This window comes from Bufo bufo, chromosome 6 (genome assembly GCF_905171765.1).
Source record: "Bufo bufo chromosome 6, aBufBuf1.1, whole genome shotgun sequence".
Taxonomy (NCBI): domain Eukaryota; kingdom Metazoa; phylum Chordata; class Amphibia; order Anura; family Bufonidae; genus Bufo; species Bufo bufo.
Window position 1 is genome coordinate 68717867 of NC_053394.1, and position 19977 is coordinate 68737843.

The window sequence follows — 19977 nt, forward strand, 5'->3', positions numbered from 1 at the left end:
CAGGGCCTAGACGGATTGCTATCATCGAAGGAAATATGAATTCACAAGTTTATCAAGACATTTTGCAGGAGAACTTAAGGCCATCTGTCCACCAGCTGGAGCTCAACAGAAGATGGGTGTTGCAACAGGACAACAACCCAAAGCATAGAAGTAAATCAACAACAGAATGGCTTAAACAGAAGAAAATACGCCTTCTGGAGTGGCCCAGTCAGAGTCCTGACCTCAACCCGATTGAGATGCTGTGACCTGACCTCAAGAAAGCGATTCACACCAGACATCCCAATAATATTGCTGTATTGAAACACTTCTGTAAAGAGGAATGGTCAAGAATTACTCCTGACCGTTGTGCACGTCTGATCTGCAACTACAGGAAACGTTTGGTTGAAGTTATTGCTGCCAAAGGAGGTTCAACCAGTTATTAAATCCAAGGGTTCACATACTTTTTCCACCTGCACTGTGAATGTTTACATGGTGTGTTCAATAAAAACATGGTAACATTTAATTCTTTGTGTGTTATTAGTTTAAGCAGACTGTGATTGTCTATTGTTGTGACTTAGATGAAGATCAGATCACATTTTTTGACCAATTTGTGCAGAAATCCATATCCTTCCAAAGGGTTCACATACTTTTTCTTGCAACTGTATCTATTGTTTTAAAGCTGAAACGTTGCATCATGTGATGGCTGTACCGTTTGAATACAGTGACGGGGGAAGAGTCTGTTTGCTGACCCTCGTTTTTGTTTATACCTATCAATATATATACTTTAACTCTGTCAATCTAAATCTGTCTAATTGTAGGTTGTCATGGTGACTAAAATGCATTTTCTGTTTGACAATTAGGATAATTGCGCGCATTGCGGATTATATGTGGTTTCTCGTGCGGAAAATCCCCCCAGTGTAATACTGGACCAGCAAAGTGAATGAGAGCTGACACCTTTTATGTACACTTTGCCTTTTTCTTCAGAAATTGACCTGCTGTGTGGATTTGGGAATCTGCAGCATATCAATTGTTTGTGCGATTCTGCACCCTGTGTAGAATGGTTTCCCCATAGGCTTCGATGGTGTTGCTCACATAAACAGATCATCTGCACCAAAATCCACAACAAAAGCTGCACAGAAACGCATAAAAATTGAATAATGCTGATTCATACATTTCTTCATACAACCTTACAATTATTTGACATGTACTTCATAGAAAATAAAAAGCATGAGGAATTCAAACCATCACATTTTTACTTTCCACCAGTAGGTGGCGCTATTTAGTGGCTAAAATTCCTAAAGTTCTCACATCTATTTATATTATATCTGCCTATAAAAAAAGCATTTCCATCCATCCAGATTCTGCACAGCGTGTTATACTGTATATATACTGTAGTCCCATGTATTACATGTTATCTGCTTTCAGTCTGACATCTCAGTCTAGGAATAACATTCTCTAAGCTTGCAGTCTGTAACAACACTGGGACCTGGGGGTCCTGAAAGACTCCTGTAGCTGCTCTGTGCTTTATGCTGGAAGTGGGTTCTTTATAATGCATATTTGCTGCTTAGAAAACTATTATGAGCTCTGTTATTATGTATTAAACATCTTTACTTTTATTGAATAATACAGGAATAGTCCATCAATGGGACCCAAAAAGCTGCAGATTTTACAATATTCTGGTCTATTGGGTGATCGTGTAAAAGTAAGGAAACTTCAAGAAAAATATAATATGCCATATTTTAATATAAAATGCCATGCTATAGATAGGACATGTTTCTAGAGGAATTTCTTTTGCTTACACTTTCACTACCTGATCTGATATGAGCTCCATGGCTGGCGCCTTCTATGGGCACTGCATTGGCAAGCACATTTCTATGGGCACTATTCTGACTGGCAGGTATTATTGATGATAACACACTTGCAAATGTCAATACAGGCTGATGCTACAGTCGCCCTGACTGGGTATTTCAGTGCACCTCTGAGACAGCAGGGGAACTGGGGGCAGTAAAAAAAATAAAAAATTGCGATCTGCAGTACTATGCATGAATTACTGTAGATAATAGCCCAAAATCGGGGTGACAGATTCCCTTTAAGAGCCACCAGTTTGTACCCAGCTTTCATTTTTCTACCATTATATAAGAACATAATGGGTTGCAATAATGGAATTCTGAATAAATACGAGGAAAGTATTCTGTTAAAGACCCTGAGATCGTTGGGGGTCCAACACCACATCCAAACAGCTGTCCCCTGCAGCCTCCAGCACCAGAACTAGCACAACTCCATGCAAATACAGTGCCCAAGCTGGCTGATTGCAGTTCGGCTTCCATTCACTTGAATGGCAACCTTGCACAGACACTACACTTGGAATGAAACTGAGCTTCCACTCTGTTCAAAGTGCTACTTCTGTTGATGGGGAAGGGGGGATCGGACCTCCATTATCTGATATTGATGACCTGTCCTGAGGATACGTCATCAATATCTGGAGCCTGAAAAAGATTAGCCACGAGGAGAGTGTCTCACTCTGTAATACATATCTTTTTAGTATTAACACAGCCATTTGAAAGAATGATAACTTAAAATGCTTACAATGCTTTAACTAGAAAATTTACTGGTAAACCAGGCACAATGCCCTATAGGGCTAGCTCAGCTGAATGTAATGCTACCTTTCACTTAGCGATCTGTTTCTTTATTCTGGAGAAAAAGTACTTCTAATCCAAATACAAATGAGCAATTAAGTGGACTGGGTGCGGGCCCAAGTCACTCTGTGCACCCTAGCTCCTCCTGCTTCCTCTTCCAGTCCCTCCCTTTCCTTGCTGATAGACAACGCCAGGGGAGATGACTATGCAGGAACCTGGTCAATTAAGATAGGGAAGGGGGAGGTTAGAAGAAGAAGCAGGAGGAACAAGGGTGCATGGAATGGCTGGGGCCCACCCTTGATGTACTTAATTTCTCATTGGCTGCTCCTGCTCCTCCTCTCCTGTCACCTGTGTAGAAAAACCAACCATTTCGTTACACATTGCTTGTGCTCCAATGTCCTCTTCCTCCTCCAGTTTAGCCAGTCCCCTGACCAGCCAGATTTACCAGCATCTGTTCCAGGAAATTTCTCATTAGAAGTACTTCTTTAGAATGATGCAACGGATCGCACAGTGAAAAAGTATCATTACATTCGCTTGAGCTTGTCCTACAAGGCACTGTGCTTGGCTTTACAGAGAATTTCCTGGTGGCAGACTCCCTTCAACATTCCCTGTGGAGGCAGTGCAGGAAAATAGAATGCTTGCATCCAAGTTTCCTAAAGACCAGGAATCCAGAAGGATTTCCTGTGATCTTATCGCCTTCTAGCAAAAAATGGTTGTCCATGGCAGAGATTTGTAAAGTGCAATTATCATTCTTTTTTTTTGTAATGTGTAGGGGCAGTGATACTATTTTTCTAATATACTTTAATTACTGAAATCGTACATTTCTATTAGAAAAATAGCTCTAAAATGGCCCATTTGGTGCATCAGCAATGCTCCCTGTCATATGTTTACTTAAAGGGGTTTTCCTAGACATTATAACTGATGACCTATCCTCCGAACAAGTCATCAGTTTCTGATCAGTGGGGGCCGACACCTGGGACCCCCGCCAATTAGCTGGTCGAAAAGGCATCAGTGCTTTCAGTGGCGCCATGGCCTTCTCAGGGCTTTTCATGGCCTAGGCGCAGCTCAGCCCCATTGAAGTGAATAGGGCTGAGCGCAATACCAAGCAGTCACTATACAATGTACGGCGCTTGCTTGATAAGCTGAGAGAAGGCTGCGGCGCTCACAGGAGCACTGGTGCCTTCTCAGACAGCTGATTGGTGGGGATCCCAGGTGTTGGACCCCACCCATCAGATACTGAGGACCTATCCAGAGAACAGTTAAAAAATCCTAGAAAACCCTTTTAACTGCGGCAACACACTCCACACTGACTGCTGCATCTATAACTGCCTCTTTCCAGATGGGCCACTTTAGAGCTATATTTTTATTAGAAATGTAGAATTTCAGTAATTAAAGTATAATACTAAAATAGTCAGTATCATTGCCCCTACAAATTACAAAAAAAGGACAGTTACACTTGAACTTCTTAAGGACTGCCAAGGTATGTAACATTACATTATGTACTGCTAAAATTCTCTTCAAAGGTCTTGTATTGCTCATGGGGGTACAATGTGCAAAATTAAAAGAAAATAAAGACAAAATAAAACAAATAAATAAGACCTCCCCCCTCCCCCCGTCCCCTGCGTGCCTACGCACATCCACACACGACAACCCAAAGAACACCACCACTAGCTGATGCTACAGCATTGAGAAAATGTTAAAAAAACAAGCACTTTTCCCATTTTTTTTTTTTTTTTTTCCTGCATATAAAACAGAAATAATGCATAAAAATGACATAAATTAAAACCTAACACAAAAGTAATTTGAATATTCGTATGAAGACAATAGTTATTGCTAAGTGGTCAATCCTAGCTTCCCTATGGAATACCCATAATAAAATTCCTGATGATTGATCTGTATAAAACAATTATTAACAATTACTTAAAAATGTATATTATATTGACAGTATGCTAATCCATATTGTTCTCAATCTAGATTTCAATATAAAAAAAAACACCAGAAGAATTTAATTTTGTTTTACTGGTACTTGGACTGATGGAATATCTCGGTCAGACTTTGGCTCTCAGCGATCTCTGTGGAGCTACAAGTGCCAAGAGGACATGAAGGGTTTCAGAACTTGGCAGGAGTGCAGTGCTTCGGTAGACTGTCTTGGAGTTATGTGCTGACATTGGCCTAAACACAGGGTTTGTTTTGTGGTTGGTAAAATTCAACTTAAAGGAATCTTTTTCATGGCCATAAGGAATTAGAAGACCTTCATTACATATACCTAATTTAGGTTTTAATTATATATTAGCTGCTTATTTAGAGGGAAGGGCGTTTATCGTCCAACTAAAGATCCCTACCCAAGGATGTGGTTGGTTTCTTGTGCGTGTAACATTTAAAGTGCACATTAGCAGGTTAAAAAACATAACGCTGAATATTTTAGAATCTCCATAAATTCTAAATTCTGAAAAAATAAACCAAAATGAAATGTACAAGTACAAGAACGGTAGTGTTACCTGTTCAGTTTGCATTGGGTTGCTCTTACTCTAGAACAAAGTCTGGCTGAGATTAGCTAATTTGCATACTTTTTCCCATGTAGCATTGCCTGAAAATAAGTCTTCATAAACCTGCTGGGTCTCATTAACCACTTGCCGTCACGGTAACGCCGATAGGCGACCGAACGGCAGCGCTCTCAGCTCTCAGTAACGCCTATTGGCGTCATCTCGTGAGACCTGAGATTTCCTGTGAACGAGCGCTCAGGCCTGATCTTGTGCCCACACTTGCGTTCAGTCCGCCCCACCGCAGTGACAGAATTTTCTTTTTCTGATCACTGCAAAAACACCATAAAATCGTGGCGGCGCTATAAAGATCACTTTTGAGCTTTTTGGATCTCTATTAGCGATTGCAGCTTTACTTCGCAAGCACTCCTTTTTACTAGGCGATACCACATGTGTGACACTTTTTTGCAGCCTAGGTGCGCAAAGGGGGCCAAATTCCAATGAGTACCTTTAGGATTTCACAGGGCATTTTTACACATTTGGATTCCAAACTACTTCTCACGCTTTAGGGCCCCTAAAATGCCAGGGCAGTATAAATACCCCACAAGTGACCCCATTTTGGAAAGAAGACACCCCAAGGTATTCCGTGAGGGGCATGGTGAGTTAATAGAAGATTTATTTTGTTTGGCACAAGTTAGCGGAATTTTTATTTTTTTTATTTTTTTACAAAGTCTCATATTCCACTAACTTGTGACAAAAAATAAAATCTTACATGAACTCACCATACCCCTCACGGAATAACTTGGGGTGTCTTCTTTCCAAAATGGGGTCACTTGTGGGGTATTTATACTGCCCTGGCATTTTAGGGGCCCTAAAGCGTGAGAAGTAGCTTGGAATCCAAATGCGTAAAAATGCCCTGTGAAATCCTAAAGGTACTCATTGGAATTTGGGCCCCTTTGTCCACCTAGGCTGCAAAAAAGTGTCACACATGTGGTATCGCCGTACTCAGAAGAAGTAGGGCAATGTGTTTTGTGGTGTATTTTTACATATACCCATACTGTGTGTGAGAAATATCTCTGTAAATGACAACTTTTAACATTTTTTTTATACAAAGTTGTCAATTTACAGAGATATTTCTCTCACCCAGCATGGGTATATGTAAAAATACACCCCAAAACACATTGCCCTACCTCTTCTGAGTACGGCGAAACCACATGTGTGACACTTTTCTGTAGCCTAGGTGCGTAAAGGGGCCGAAAGTCCAACGAGTACCTTTAGGCTTTACAGGGTTGCTCACAATTTAGCCCCGCCCAAAATGCCAGAACAGTAAACACACCCCACAAATGACCCCATTTCGGAAAGTAGACACCCCAAGGTATTCACTGAGGGGCATAGTGAGTCCGTGGGAGATTTTTTTTTTTTTTTGCCAGAAGTTAGCAGAAATGGAAACTTTATTATTATTTTTTTCCTCAGAAAGTGTCATTTTCCGCTAACTTGTGATAAAAAATTAAATCATACATAAACTCACCATGCCCCCCCGCGAATACTTTGGGGTGTCTTTCTAAAATGGGGTCATTTGAGGGGTATTTATGCTATCCTGGCATTCTAGCACCTCAAGAAACATGACAGGTGCTCAGAAAGTCAGAGCTGCTTCAAAATGCGGAAATTCACATTTTTGTACCATAGTTTGTAAACGCTATAACTTTTGCGCAAACCAATAAATATACACTTATTGGATTTTTTTTATCAAAGACGTAGCACAATAAATTCTGACACAAACTTGTATAGAAATGTAATTATATTTGAACAATTTTACCAGAAAAAGTTAAAAATACACTTTTTTTGAGAAAATTGCGGTCTATTTTGATTAATATCAGCAAAAAACGAAAAATCTCAGCAGCAATCAAATACCACCAAAAGAAAGCAGTATTTGTGAGAAGAAAAGGAGGTAAAATTAATTTGGGTGCCAAGTTGCATGACCGAGCAATAAAGCGTTAAAGTTGTGAAGTGCAGATTTGTAAAAAAAGGGCCTGGTCACTAGGGGGGTATAAACCTGTGGTCCTTAAGTGGTTAATGAGAACAGTACTCATCCTGATTTAATAAAGTAATAAAAGCAAGTAGATGACTAGAAGATGCCAGCATTATAACAATGTGGGTTGGTCACATAGGCACAGTGCAACACAGGGGGGTAGACAGATATCATAGGGCCACATAGTAAAACTTAATAAGGGCCACCTACTGATATTTCTGATTACTTCAGTATTTTTTTTATATTGATGAAGGAATCTTAATTAAAAAAAAGAGGTGCTTTCACCCACTTTATCCAAATACTGTGTAAGAAAAAGCAGAACAGGTGTGTTAGAGATACGGCGCTAGTTCTGAACACGATATTTCTCAATGTATTTATACCAGAAAACTAATTGAATTGATAAATCTTCCCCAACCAGATCTAAATCATTTGCTTCCCCTAACATTGTATATAAAGTATTATAAAACTAACTGCCTACAACCACCACTAGGGGAGAGCTCAGTGCATAGGATTTCTACATTTGCAATTGAACTCAATGGAAGCTGTACAATTCTATGCGCTGGGCATCTCTTAGTGATGGCTGCTGGAAAATGCCATTGTTTTATGTTGGTAAGCAGAAGAAGGAGTTCAGCGTTGGACCCACTCTCACCACATATCCTTTAGCAGTGACAGGGTCTTCCTCCATGGTGACCACATCGCTGGTGCAGGGAAAACCGCCATAGCACCTTTTTTTTATAGGGATTAGTGGAGGTCCCAGTGGTTGGATATCCATTGATCACATGACCAAGATATGATCTCTGGAACAGCCTCTGGCACATAGAAATGAGTCGCACAAATACATACATGCCGGAGGTGTGAGCCGCACCTATCATACATCCATATATGTCATAAATATTGGTAATGGGAATAACAATATGAATGTCCATTTTAGATATTATAAGACTGTGTTGATTAAGTTCATAACATGTTAAAATGGTTGTGGCTCCATTTTTATCACATTGAGAGGAAAACCTTTTTCCATAGACATAAGTTAAAGAAAATCTGTCACCAGGATAATCGCTGTTGAAGTAAAGATATAGCCTTATAGCACTTAGTACCTTATTTTCAGATGTGCCTTTATTCCAGCAATTAATGTTTTTTATCCTCTGAAAATCCAGTTTATTTGGAATGCAAATGAGCCAGTAAGGTGCCCAGAGGGGCGTCACTCTTGCAGGAAGGAGCCCAGATACACCTACTACCACAATGTGTCCTCCCACCCCTCCTACGTCACATTCAAGCCATAACTCTGCCCCCCTTTTCCCTGCTCCCAGCATGAGGGTGGGCTTGGGCACTAGCAGGAGGCGTGCCTGGGCTCCCATGAGGGTCTAACAGTGGTGACAATGTGGCTGTCACTACGCAAGCAAGTGAGCATGCATCGGGCCATTTGTGCAAGTCACTCGGAGGGACTCCCTCCCTCCATCTCGACTGCATACTGCCATGGTGTGTCTGGGTCCTCTGCCTCGTCTTCCTCATCACCCTGTAGCTCCTCTGGCTGCTCCTGCTCCTCCTCTCCTGTCACCTGTGTAGAAAAACCAACCATTTCGCTACACATTGCTTGTGCTCCAATGTCCTCTTCCTCCTCCAGTTCAGCCCCCACAGTCCACTGCCCAGCCAGATTTACCAGCATCTGTTCCAGGAAATTAAGCAGTGGAATGAAGTTGTTCATCCAGTAGTCCTGGCGAATAACGTGGCCTCCTCAAAGGGTCTGAGAAAACAGCAGGTGTCACACATGAGCTGCCACTGGCTGACATCGAAGTTACACAGGGGAGTACTCCGTCTGCTTGGATCATCAAGAAATCGTTTATGGTTTTTATTTGTTCGTATAGTCAGTCCAACATATGGAGGGTGGAATTCCAATGGGTGGTAACATCGCATATCAGCCTATGTTGGGGGATGCCGTTCTGCCGCTGCAGTTCAAGGAGGGTGTGCTTTGCGGTGTACGAGTGGCTGAAGTACATGCAAAGTTTGACAACCAGATTGAACACGTGTGCCATGCAGGGCGCATGACTCAACCCTCCTTGATGCAGCACCGACACCATGTTCTTCCTATTGTCAGTCACCATGGTTTCTTGATGAAGGACACGGAGCAGTTCCTCTCCTGTGTGACTCCATTCGCCCAGGCAAACGAGGTGCAGAACAGCGTGACACCGCCGTGTCCTGCACATGTGGTATGCTGGAGGGGCACTGTGAATTGTCCATGCAGTGGAGGCTGTGGACACGTTGGAGGAGGCAGAGTTGGACATTTTCGCAGGACCAACGGCGTGATAACGTGGAGGCAGAAGCGGCGTCACCTGGCAAAGTTGCTGGCTGTGCAGGAACCACATTCACCCAGTGGGCCGTAAAGGACATGTATTGTCCCTGACTGTAGTTACAGCTCCACACATCGGTGCTGCCATGCAGTTTGGCAGACACCAACAGGCTCAAGGACTTGCCCACCTTCTGTTCTACATACGTGTGCAGGGTTGGTACTGCTTTTTGGCAAAGAAATGACGGCTTGGAACACTCCACCTCGGCTCGGCACAAGCCATCAGTTCTTTGAAAGGGAGGGACTGCAGAACCAGCAACTTGGCTAGGAGCACATTCAGCTTCTGCGCCGTTAGATGAGTGCACGCGTACTGTTGTCTCCTGGCATTTGCTTTGGTGATCGATTGCTGACAGAATGACTGATGAGGAGGAGGAGGATGAGCATCAGGACCAGCAGATGATGGGAAGGTCAGATAACTTCCTTCGGCTGAGGTGGTGGAGCCTTGACTGCCTGAAATCGGGTGATGCAGCGGTTGTTGCAGAAGACTGGACCACCACATCGGAGCCACGGTTCTCCCAGGCCACTTTATGGTGGCGCTGCATATGTTGACGCAGGGCACTGGTGCCAACATTGGCACCCTGACCACACTTCACCTTCTGCCTACAGATCCTACAAATGGCCATGTTCACTTCCTCCGGAGGCTTAACAAACAACTGCCACACCGCCAAGTAGGTGATTTTACCCCCAACACTCCACACTGACTTGACTGCTACTTGCGCTGCTTCCGTGAACCCCTGCACCACTACTTTCCAGGCAGATAGGTTCCTGCAAAGCAGGTGGTCTACCCCGGGCATGTTTGGCTCCTGACCTCCCACTGATGCCACCTTGCTGACTCCCAGCCAAGCTATCGACTTGCTGGCTTCGCTGCTGCCTCACAGGCAAGCTGCCACCCTCTTCTCCCAATGATGATTGTTGAGGAAGGGTTGAGATGTATGCATATATATATATATATATACATATATGCATGCAAACACGTGCATGCATGTATGATATATATGCATGCTTTAATTGCCACTTATAGGATGATGTGCGCAGATGTGCCCAGCATCTGCACACATCTGCCCTTAGTGGCCCACAGGGGCTCATGGTGGCCCCTGTGGGAAATATGTGCCCCCTTATAGGTCCCTTGTTATATGCATATGATCTGTGCCCCCTTCTGTGCCCCCTTATAATATATATATCTGTGCTGTGCCCCCTTATAAGAGCTGTGCCCCCTTATAATATAGGATATATGCCCCCTATGAGTCTAGATATCTCCCATCCCCAATATCTGAAACCAGTTGCATCGGTGTGAATGTGCCCCAAGCATTCACACTGAAGCAATCTGGTTGATTGCTTTAGAATGACCGGACAAAGGTCCGGTCATCCTGATGACTACAAAGAACTCAGATTCAACAGAATCGGAGTCCTTTGTTTTAATAATCTCCAGCGCTGCTGGAGATAATTATGCATGATAGAAGGAAGGGAGAAACCTCCCCTCCTTCTATTATGCGCATTCCGGCAGCGCGATTACCATCGCGCTGGCCGGAATGCAGACTGCTACAGGCAGGAGATCAAAGGCTTCTCCCGCCTGTTAGCAAGTGGCACGTCGGGGCTGCGCTCATCCGGAGGCGCGCGGGCTGTCTCAGTGATATCATCTCACTGCGTCGGCCCACGTGTCACGGATGGTGGCGCGCGCCACTGTTTGGGCGGTGCGGCAGTGCGGGCGGCCGGATATAAATATCTGGCGGCCCCTGCACTGGGAAGAGAAAGCCGAGCTGCCCCCCTGAAGAGGATCCCCCTGGACAACGAGCACCGCCTAGACGAACGAGCATCTAAGCGCTGAGTATCCCCCCTTATTAACCCTTCTACCGCTACCCCACCAACGATTTCCCCTACCACTATTCCACCAACGATTTCCACTACCACTATTCCACCAACGATTTCCCCCCTTATTAACCCTTATACCCTTGATCTACCACTCCCCCTGATTAACCCTTACCTACCCTGTCCCACCAACGATACCCATACCCCCTATAACCCTTTGCCCATAACCACTCACCCTCACCATCATCCTTCTCCCTGATCCTAACCCCCACTCCATCATACACTTGCAAGGTATTAACCCTTGCATTAACCAATCCCCAACCCAAGTCCTGTAGGAGCATCCCTGCTCCCTATTCACCCCTGACGGTATTCCCCATTGTTCCCTTAGGGATAGGATTAGTATCAGGTGGGGTGGGCTGTTAATATATATATGTGTGTATGTACTGTATTAGATTGCTTTGTGGGTGGAATTTGGGAACCGTGTAGTGTAGTTTAGTACTGTATTTATAGTGCTGTATTGTTAGTGTATTGCGTGCGTAGTGTACTAGGTATTAATAAATATCTTGTTTTACTTGTAACTATCTGTGTAACGTGTGGTTCTTGGCGATAGTGAGTTCAGTAAGGCGCATGCAGTTAGTTTAGTGATTAGCGTAAGGCAAAGTATTGTATTATTGTTATATAAAGGTATAAATAGGCGGAGTCATCGATAGACGGCTCCTCCTATTTATGAATATTAATTATTGATATTTGCATAAATATTGGTGATTAATATTCCCCCTTTACAATGATGAAGCCCCTAATTCACCCGTCTCCCAAGTGTGATCAGCTACATCATCATCAAGTACTGTCACTGATGTCCTCCTCAACGGTCTCTGGGTCAGGAGCCTGACCGCTCGCCACACCAGCTCCCACTCCACTCTCCTCATCACTACTTGCCCACCTACCTGAGGAAGCAGAGGATGTCTCCTCCAGACCTTGGCTGGCAAGTAGCTGCTGACTGTCCTCTAGTAGCTGGTCCTCGCTGTATAGTGGAGCTGAGCCCACAGCATATAATACTTCTCTGGCTGAGGGAACAGAAAAGGACAGAGGCAGGACAGGTGAGGGCACAGGGCTTGCTCCTGGGCCATTCCAACTAAGGTTTGTGTCTGACGAACCCACCGACTCTTGGCTGGGTGTGTCTGATATCACTTGGGATGAAGTGGATGACCGAGTCAACCATTCAAGAACCGCTGGGTTGCTGGTCAAGACAAGACCGCTAGATGACACCGGGAGCTCAGGCCTCTCGCTGCGACTGCTGCTGTCACACCCCTTACTCTGCTGCCTGCGCCAGAAACATTTAGGCCTCTGCCACTCCCCTGTGCAGAGCCTGGCACTTCTCTGTCTGACATACTGTTAGATCAAATAAATAAATAAATAAAAAGGAAATTAAAACATCCCAAAAAAGTCAGTAATTTTCTCACTTCACCACACAACAGCTAATAAGCCCTTTCCCCCCCCCCACTAATACACGCCAAAAAGGGCTTTAGAACATATAACTGCACCGCTGAACGGCAATAGGCCCTTATTTTTTTCCACTTATACACGTCACAAAAGGCTTTAGAACATATAACTGCACCGCTGAACGGCAAATATATATTTTTTTGCCACTAATACACGACAAAAAGGGCTGTAATTTTCTCACTTCACCACACAACGGCAAATACTTTTTTTTCACAACTAATACAAGACAAAAAATGCTTTAGAACATAACTGCACCGCACAAGGGCAAATAAGACGTATAAATATTTCCTTGTAATAGACCCTGTTAATGGCTGTATCGGTTTGCTGGAATTACAGAGCTGTATAATGGCAATTTGGATCCGCAGTCAGTGCAGCAAGGTGTAATAGGATTGTTCCTATTACCCAGGTTGTAAACTCCCCTTCTGAACCCTGTTCTGTTTCAATACTGTGGAATGATTCCTCCCTATCCTTTCCCTGAACTTCTATACAGCAAAATAAAAGTTTTAAAGTCTTTTCTACCACTGTCCCTACCGCCTGCTGACGTCTCTCCCTGCACTAAGTACACTGGAAAATGACTGAATCCAAGATGGCTGAGGATATTTATAGGGCTGTTACATCACAGGGCTGGCTGGCTGATTGACGGCATGCATAGCATTGTGGATGATCCCTCGTTACCAGAGTTCCTTGCTCTATGTCTTAACACGTGCAGCAGCCATTTTAGGAAAAAGCGCAAGGAAATTCGAATTCGGTGGAAATTAAATTTTTCCTGAAATTTGGATCACAATCCACTTCGTCGACTTCGATTCGCTCATCTCTAGTTATATGCTTTAGTTTTTTGGTGTAAAAGAAGTTGCACATTTTGGTACAAACTGATTATTAATAAATTCTCCCCCTATGTTTGTGTGAAAGGAAGTATACTATTTGGATTGCATCTTTCATGTTAATGTTAATTTTGAGTGCAATTTTAAAGTAAGAAGTTATCTGTGAGTCCTCAGGATAGGTCATCAATATCTGATCAGTGGGGTCCAACACTAAGCACACCCGCCAATCCGTTGTTTGTCAGAAGGCTGTGGCTTCTTCCAACAGCTGATTGGCGAGGGTGCAGGGGTCAGACCTACCGATCAGACATTGGTGAACTAGCCTGAAGAAAGGCCATAAAAATTGAACTCCCGAAAAACTCCTTTTAAATGTTACCTCTCCGTATATTGTATTCCTTCAGAAAATATTTTTCGCGCATCCTTACTGCAAAGTAAATGAAGTTACAGTAATTGCTGGAGACAACTGCTCTAGTTTTCTTTTGGCAATGATGGAGGTTAATGGAATAGGGATAAGTGAAGGAATATGGAACAAATTTGTACTATTTGAATTTTTTAAGTTGCAAAAATGTAGTACATTTTTTTTGTTATTGCTGGTTTTGGTTACACTTTTTTTCCCCCCTAAAAACTGATGTTAGAAGAATAAAAGTGATTGAAATAAATAAATGAAATCTGGAGGGAATTAAAATTTGTTTAGAAGCTCTCGTAGATACTTCTTTATGAGCACAGAGATGTTTTGTTTTAAGAAATATATTGTGTAACTCCAGAACAAAGAGACGTGCGGGTCTGGCATGATTTTCGGAAAAGTCATACATCTTTTAGATGGAGAACAAAGTCCAACTTTAAAGTATGTTAAACAAGTTGAACATTTCACTCACCGCTAAGGACACCATAAATCTATGCTCAGCGAAATGTAGAAAATATTATGTTATACTATAGAATATATAGAATATAATAAACAGCTTTAGAGATTCCTTTAAGGTGTACCAAACCTTTATTTATTCTTCATAAAAAAAACTGTTGTAAATGCCATGAAATAGATTTTTCTAATATGCTTTATTTTTATTGAGTTTTTACCCAACGCAGTAGACACCTAAAGTTCAGGTGACTATTGCACCTTAGGAACTGTACTCCCATACAGCTATTAACAGAGAGGAGCGATCAGGCACAGGGCAGGAGCTTACATAAGTCATCACTAGTGTTGGGCGCAAATATTTAAATCGCGAATAATAATTGCGAATATCGGCACTTCAAGAATTAGCGAATATTTAGAATATATATATATATACAGTACAGACCAAAAGTTTGGACACACCTTCTCATTCAAAGAGTTTTCTTTATTTTCATGATATGAAGGCATCAAAACTATGAATTAACACATGTGGAATTATATACATAACAAACAAGTGTGAAACAACTGAAAATATGTCATATTCTAGGTTCTTCAAAGTAGCCACCTTTTGCTTTAATTACTGCTTTGCACACTCTTGGCATTCTCTTGATGAGCTTCAAGAGGTAGTCCCCTGAAATGGTTTTCACTTCACAGGTGTGCCCTGCCAGGTTTAATAAGTGGGATTTCTTGCCTTAAAAATGGGGTTGGGACCATCAGTGGCGTTGAGGAGAAGTCAGGTGGATACACAGCTGATAGTCCTACTGAATAGAATTTGTATTATGGCAAGAAAAAAGCAGCTAAGTAAAGAAAAACGAGTGGCCATCATTACTTTAAGAAATGAAGGTCAGTCAGTCAGCCAAAAAATTGGGAAAACTTTGAAAGTAAGGGCTATTTGACCATGAAGGAGAGTGATGGGGTGCTGCGCCAGATGACCTGGCCTCCACAGTCACCGGACCTGAACCCAATCGAGATGGTTTGGGGTGAGCTGGACCGCAGAGTGAAGGCAAAAGGGCCAACAAGTGCTAAGCATCTCTGGGAACTCCTTCAAGACTGTTGGAAGACCATTTCAGGGGACTACCTCTTGAAGCTCATCAAGAGAATGCCAAGAGTGTGCAAAGCAGTAATCAAAGCAAAAGGTGGCTACTTTGAAGAACCTAGAATATGACATATTTTCAGTTGTTTCACACTTGTTTGTTATGTATATAATTCCACATGTGTTAATTCATAGTTTTGATGCCTTCATAGTCATGAAAATAAAGAAAACTCTTTGAATAAGAAGGTGTGTCCAAACTTTTGGTCTGTACTGTATATGATGTCTACAGATAATATCACCTGGGTTTAACTTTACTTTATTTCCCTTATTTAAATAGTTAAAAAAAAACTTAGTACAGCGCCTTGCATAACAAAATTGCTACGCCAACTTGATGATTAACTGCATGAAGTGAATGTCCAAGATAATAGAGAACCAGCGATGTGAAGTCAGTGCTTTTCCCACATGATAGTTTACACACATATCTGTTCAGGTTTTGGCATGACCAGCTTTATGGATGATGCCAGATGCTGGAATACAGATAAGTGCATAAGAAGTACAAAATGTGCAAGATTATGCTTGGCCCTGTGCAATACAGGCTTCTTCCTTATCAGCAAAAGTGAGGATCTTGATATAATTATGTGCTCAGTGGAAAGCCAGAAAATATACATAATCGTCAACAGTATCTATGTTTCAGAGACAGTCCCAGAAAATTTGGGCTATCCCAGGCCGAACATGGATGGGCGTATGTAAGCCATGCCCATAAGAGGGTGGCCCTTGTGGGTTTGGGGGCATTCCCATGGTGAGGCTTACATGGGAACTTATCTACTACAATGTTGGTAAGTATGATTATAGATTGCACATATTTTTGCAATATTCATACAGTTTAAACAGATTAAATACCACACCCAGGCAACCTTAAAGCAGATATCCCTGGTAAATGCTGCCTGCAATGGTCCTGCAGCACTTACACAATAAAGTAGGTTTACAAGGTCACAAGGGGTTTTCCTTAATTTTAAATTGATGATTTCTCCCCAGGACCCCCAGGATTCACTAGGACAAAGGTCATTGGCACTTTTTGAAGTCCCATCTCTGCAGTACCCAACATCTATGCTTGTGGATCTGCGAACTTACTGCAGGCTAGCCAACAAAGCCTATTTTACTTGAGCGGCTCCACCAAGCAACTTTTCACTTTGCTGATTGTTGAGGGGGCTCCATTGGTAACAGCCTTGCTGATCTTAAAAATGTACCATCCTATAAAAAAAAACTTTATAGTACCTTCTTTTAGAGTGTGTTATGGCTTGTCGATCAAAAGTTGCAATGAAATTTTTGCAGACGTTGCACCAAGGTCACACAATTTAGGTGGATTGAGTTCCAAAGAACAACTGGAACAGTCTGCCCGGGAGCCTTTTCACTTGTGCTTTACCAACTGGAAATAACATGTTCTTTACGTCAGCTTGTCCACCAGTGATAACAAACAGATGGTTTATGGCAGCTATTTTTGTTTTCATGGAAAATGCATTTATCTCACAGCTTGTGGATTTCTTGGATACTAATGGAGTCTTGGCTTAGGAGCTATATCAGCTCATACATTTGCATATTAAAATTATGTTACCAATCAGTGTAGGCCAGGTGAACATAAAGAAGTGGCTTTGGCTAAAACAACCAAATTAAAATCGGGGCTTTGGGGCTGAGAAGTTAACCCGCTGAAACTGTTGTGGAACAATAGGGGTATGGCCACATGGTCAGCTTTCCTGATACATAAAAGGATAGAAAGTATAAAGGACAGATACTACTTCAACTTTTTTTTTAAATCACTCCTGGTTTTGGCTTCAGGAAACCTGACCATGTGGCCATATCCTTAGGACGTCGATGCCCAGCAGCTGATGTGTTCCTTTTTTTAGCAGTTCTTTCATTGGTGTGGTAGGGCCCAGCCATGTGGGTAATTGAGACTACATACAAATCCACAGAAGGCAAACAGGACATCATTACATTCCTTACATGGACTTAAACACATCCCACCCTTAGACACCAGGTCAACACCAGGAACAGGCACTACGTATGGGTGGTGGTGGCTCATGACCCGTATCTCCAGGGGATCAAGACCATTCTCAGTCCACCTTTAGAGTAATTCAGAATGACAGAATGACCAAAATAGACTCAAGACTCATAAACCCATAATCTGAAGAGTAAAACATCCATATCAGAGCTGTAAATTGATGTTTTGTACTTGTGATCCATGTAAAATACATAGATCTACAGTATGTGAAATACAAATGTTCTGACCTGAACGAAAGAATAAACAATCCAGTCATAGTGTTAAAATACTACCTATCACTGTCACAAAACATTTATCTCATACAAGATATGGGGAGAAACAAGCAAGTTGTGGGACATTCTGTTCCAACATGGTGGCATGTGCTGACAAAGTAAAACCAAAAGATGGGTCTTCATTGCTTTGATCTGAGACTTATGTTCAGGGTTGGATCCTCTGGTGTTTTCAGGCTCTGGTACAAAAAAGGTCCCAAAGCAGAAGACAATACCATTTTGAAATAACTTTGCAACTAATCACTTGCCCGTAGGGTCTATTTCTTATCTGTTGATTTACAAGTAACCTATTATACCATTTTGATTATATGTACTTTGTGTACAATGATCACAAAGATTATGAGGCAAATAGGGCAATGTGTTATGCTGCACTGTGGTATTTGGTTCTGTTGGGGCGCTACTTTGTGCTACACTGCGGTATTGCTGACCCAGCCTATTTCTGCTGGCCACACCTACTTCTGTTGCTCTCTGTTCTGTCAATCTGGACTCTATTTGGACCTACAACATGGGGCCACTTTTAGTTTTTTTTCCAGGAGCACTTTAACTTCCCAGTTCATCCCTGTGAGGCATTTAAAAGGGGAAAACATGGCCTCTCAGAATTATTTCCTTTGGCTGACCAAACCAGCCTTGGTCTGACATAGCTCATAGAGCTTATAAAGTGCTTCATACTCTTTCATATTGCACCGAGCTATTATTTTTCTACAATTGCACTTCAAACTACTGTATGAAGTCTGTTTCAGAAATGATGGGTTGAATATACAGTCACACTAAGGATCAGATCAGTTTCCACATCTATTGCCAAAAATACAAATTGCACAAACACTGTGGTTTAGGCTGAGCAGTTGGCTGTAAATAATATATAATGGTCATTACAAACAATATATCGACATCGACAATAAAAAAGTTTCATTTCTTCTCGTAATCTGTATGTACAAATTGCAGATAAAAAGTGTCCATTCCATTTTCATTATATAAAAAAAATCATTTTAATACTGAAAAAAATTAAACTGTCTTCAAAAATCTTATGAGGAATAACAGTATTCTACAAAATCTTTCAAGGGTGGGTTGAGAAATGTAAAGTGCTTTCAGTTTGTCCCTTGTCACAACAAACATGGATTCCTTCTCTCGTAAGGATGGGATTTCTCGTTCATAGTAGATTACTCTGTCTGTGGTACTTAGTAATAATCCGAATCCTCACCGTCAGCATCTTCTTCTTGTAACTGATTTCGGAATTTTGGCAGAGTCAGTCCAGTCATGTTCAGTTGATCTAAAGAATTGAAAAAGCAGATGCTGAACTTTAATAAATGTGGAATATTTATTTTTTGTTCCTAAACCAAAGGGTACTCAGTATATAAAAAACTCATAAATACACAATGGGGTGTGAGGTATGTTTTGCTCCAAAACCAAAATGTACGAAGGTTATGGCCACATGGTCAGGTTTCCTGATGCAGTTTTGGAAGCCAAAATCAGGAGTGGATCATTAAAGGAGAGAAAGTATACTTCTCTCATTTTTGCATTCACCCCTGGTTTTGGCTTCCAAAACTGTGTCAGGAAACCTGACCGTGTGGCTGTACCTTAAGGGCTCATGCCCACGACCGTTGTCCCGCCGTGGCTGTATTGTGGCCCATATACGGCAGGTCCGCAATACACGGGGTACCGGCCGTGTGCATTCCGCATCACGGATGCGAACCCATTCACTTGAATGGGTCCGCAAATCCAGAGATGCGGTGCGGTGCAATTTGCGGTCCGCAGCACGGGCACTGAGCGCTTATGCTCGTGGGCATGAGCCCTTAGACTGAAGAAAATCTCACATAAAACTGTCCACCTTGAATTGTCCTCTCACCTCTCTTACTGCTCCCTCTTTGAACGTCTACAATCTGGCTTCCGACCCCACCACTCAAGTGAAATTGGCCTTACCAAAGTCACCAATGACCTTCTAAGTGCCAAAGCTAAACAACATTACTCTGTCCTCCTCTTCCTTTACCTGTTCTCTGCCTTTTACACCATCGACCGCTCCCTTCTATTACAAACTCTCTCATCAACTGACATCACAAACTTGGCCCTGGATCACATCATACCTCACAGACCGAATATTTAGAGTCTCTCACTCTCATACCAACTCCTTGTTTTATCCGCCC

General features: G+C 42.4%; 1 protein-coding gene across 1 annotated transcript in view; it reads right to left on the reverse strand.

The window, feature by feature from the left end:
* Window positions 1–18539: 18539 nt before the first annotated feature.
* Window positions 18540–19977, reverse strand: part of KAZALD1 (Kazal type serine peptidase inhibitor domain 1) — a 69563-nt gene continuing 68125 nt past the window's right edge. Inside the window, exon 5 of the mRNA XM_040436413.1 lies at window positions 18540–19106. Coding sequence (XP_040292347.1) covers window positions 19015–19106 — 92 coding nt within the window. The 3' untranslated portion in view covers window positions 18540–19014. The remainder of the gene's footprint in view (window positions 19107–19977) is intronic.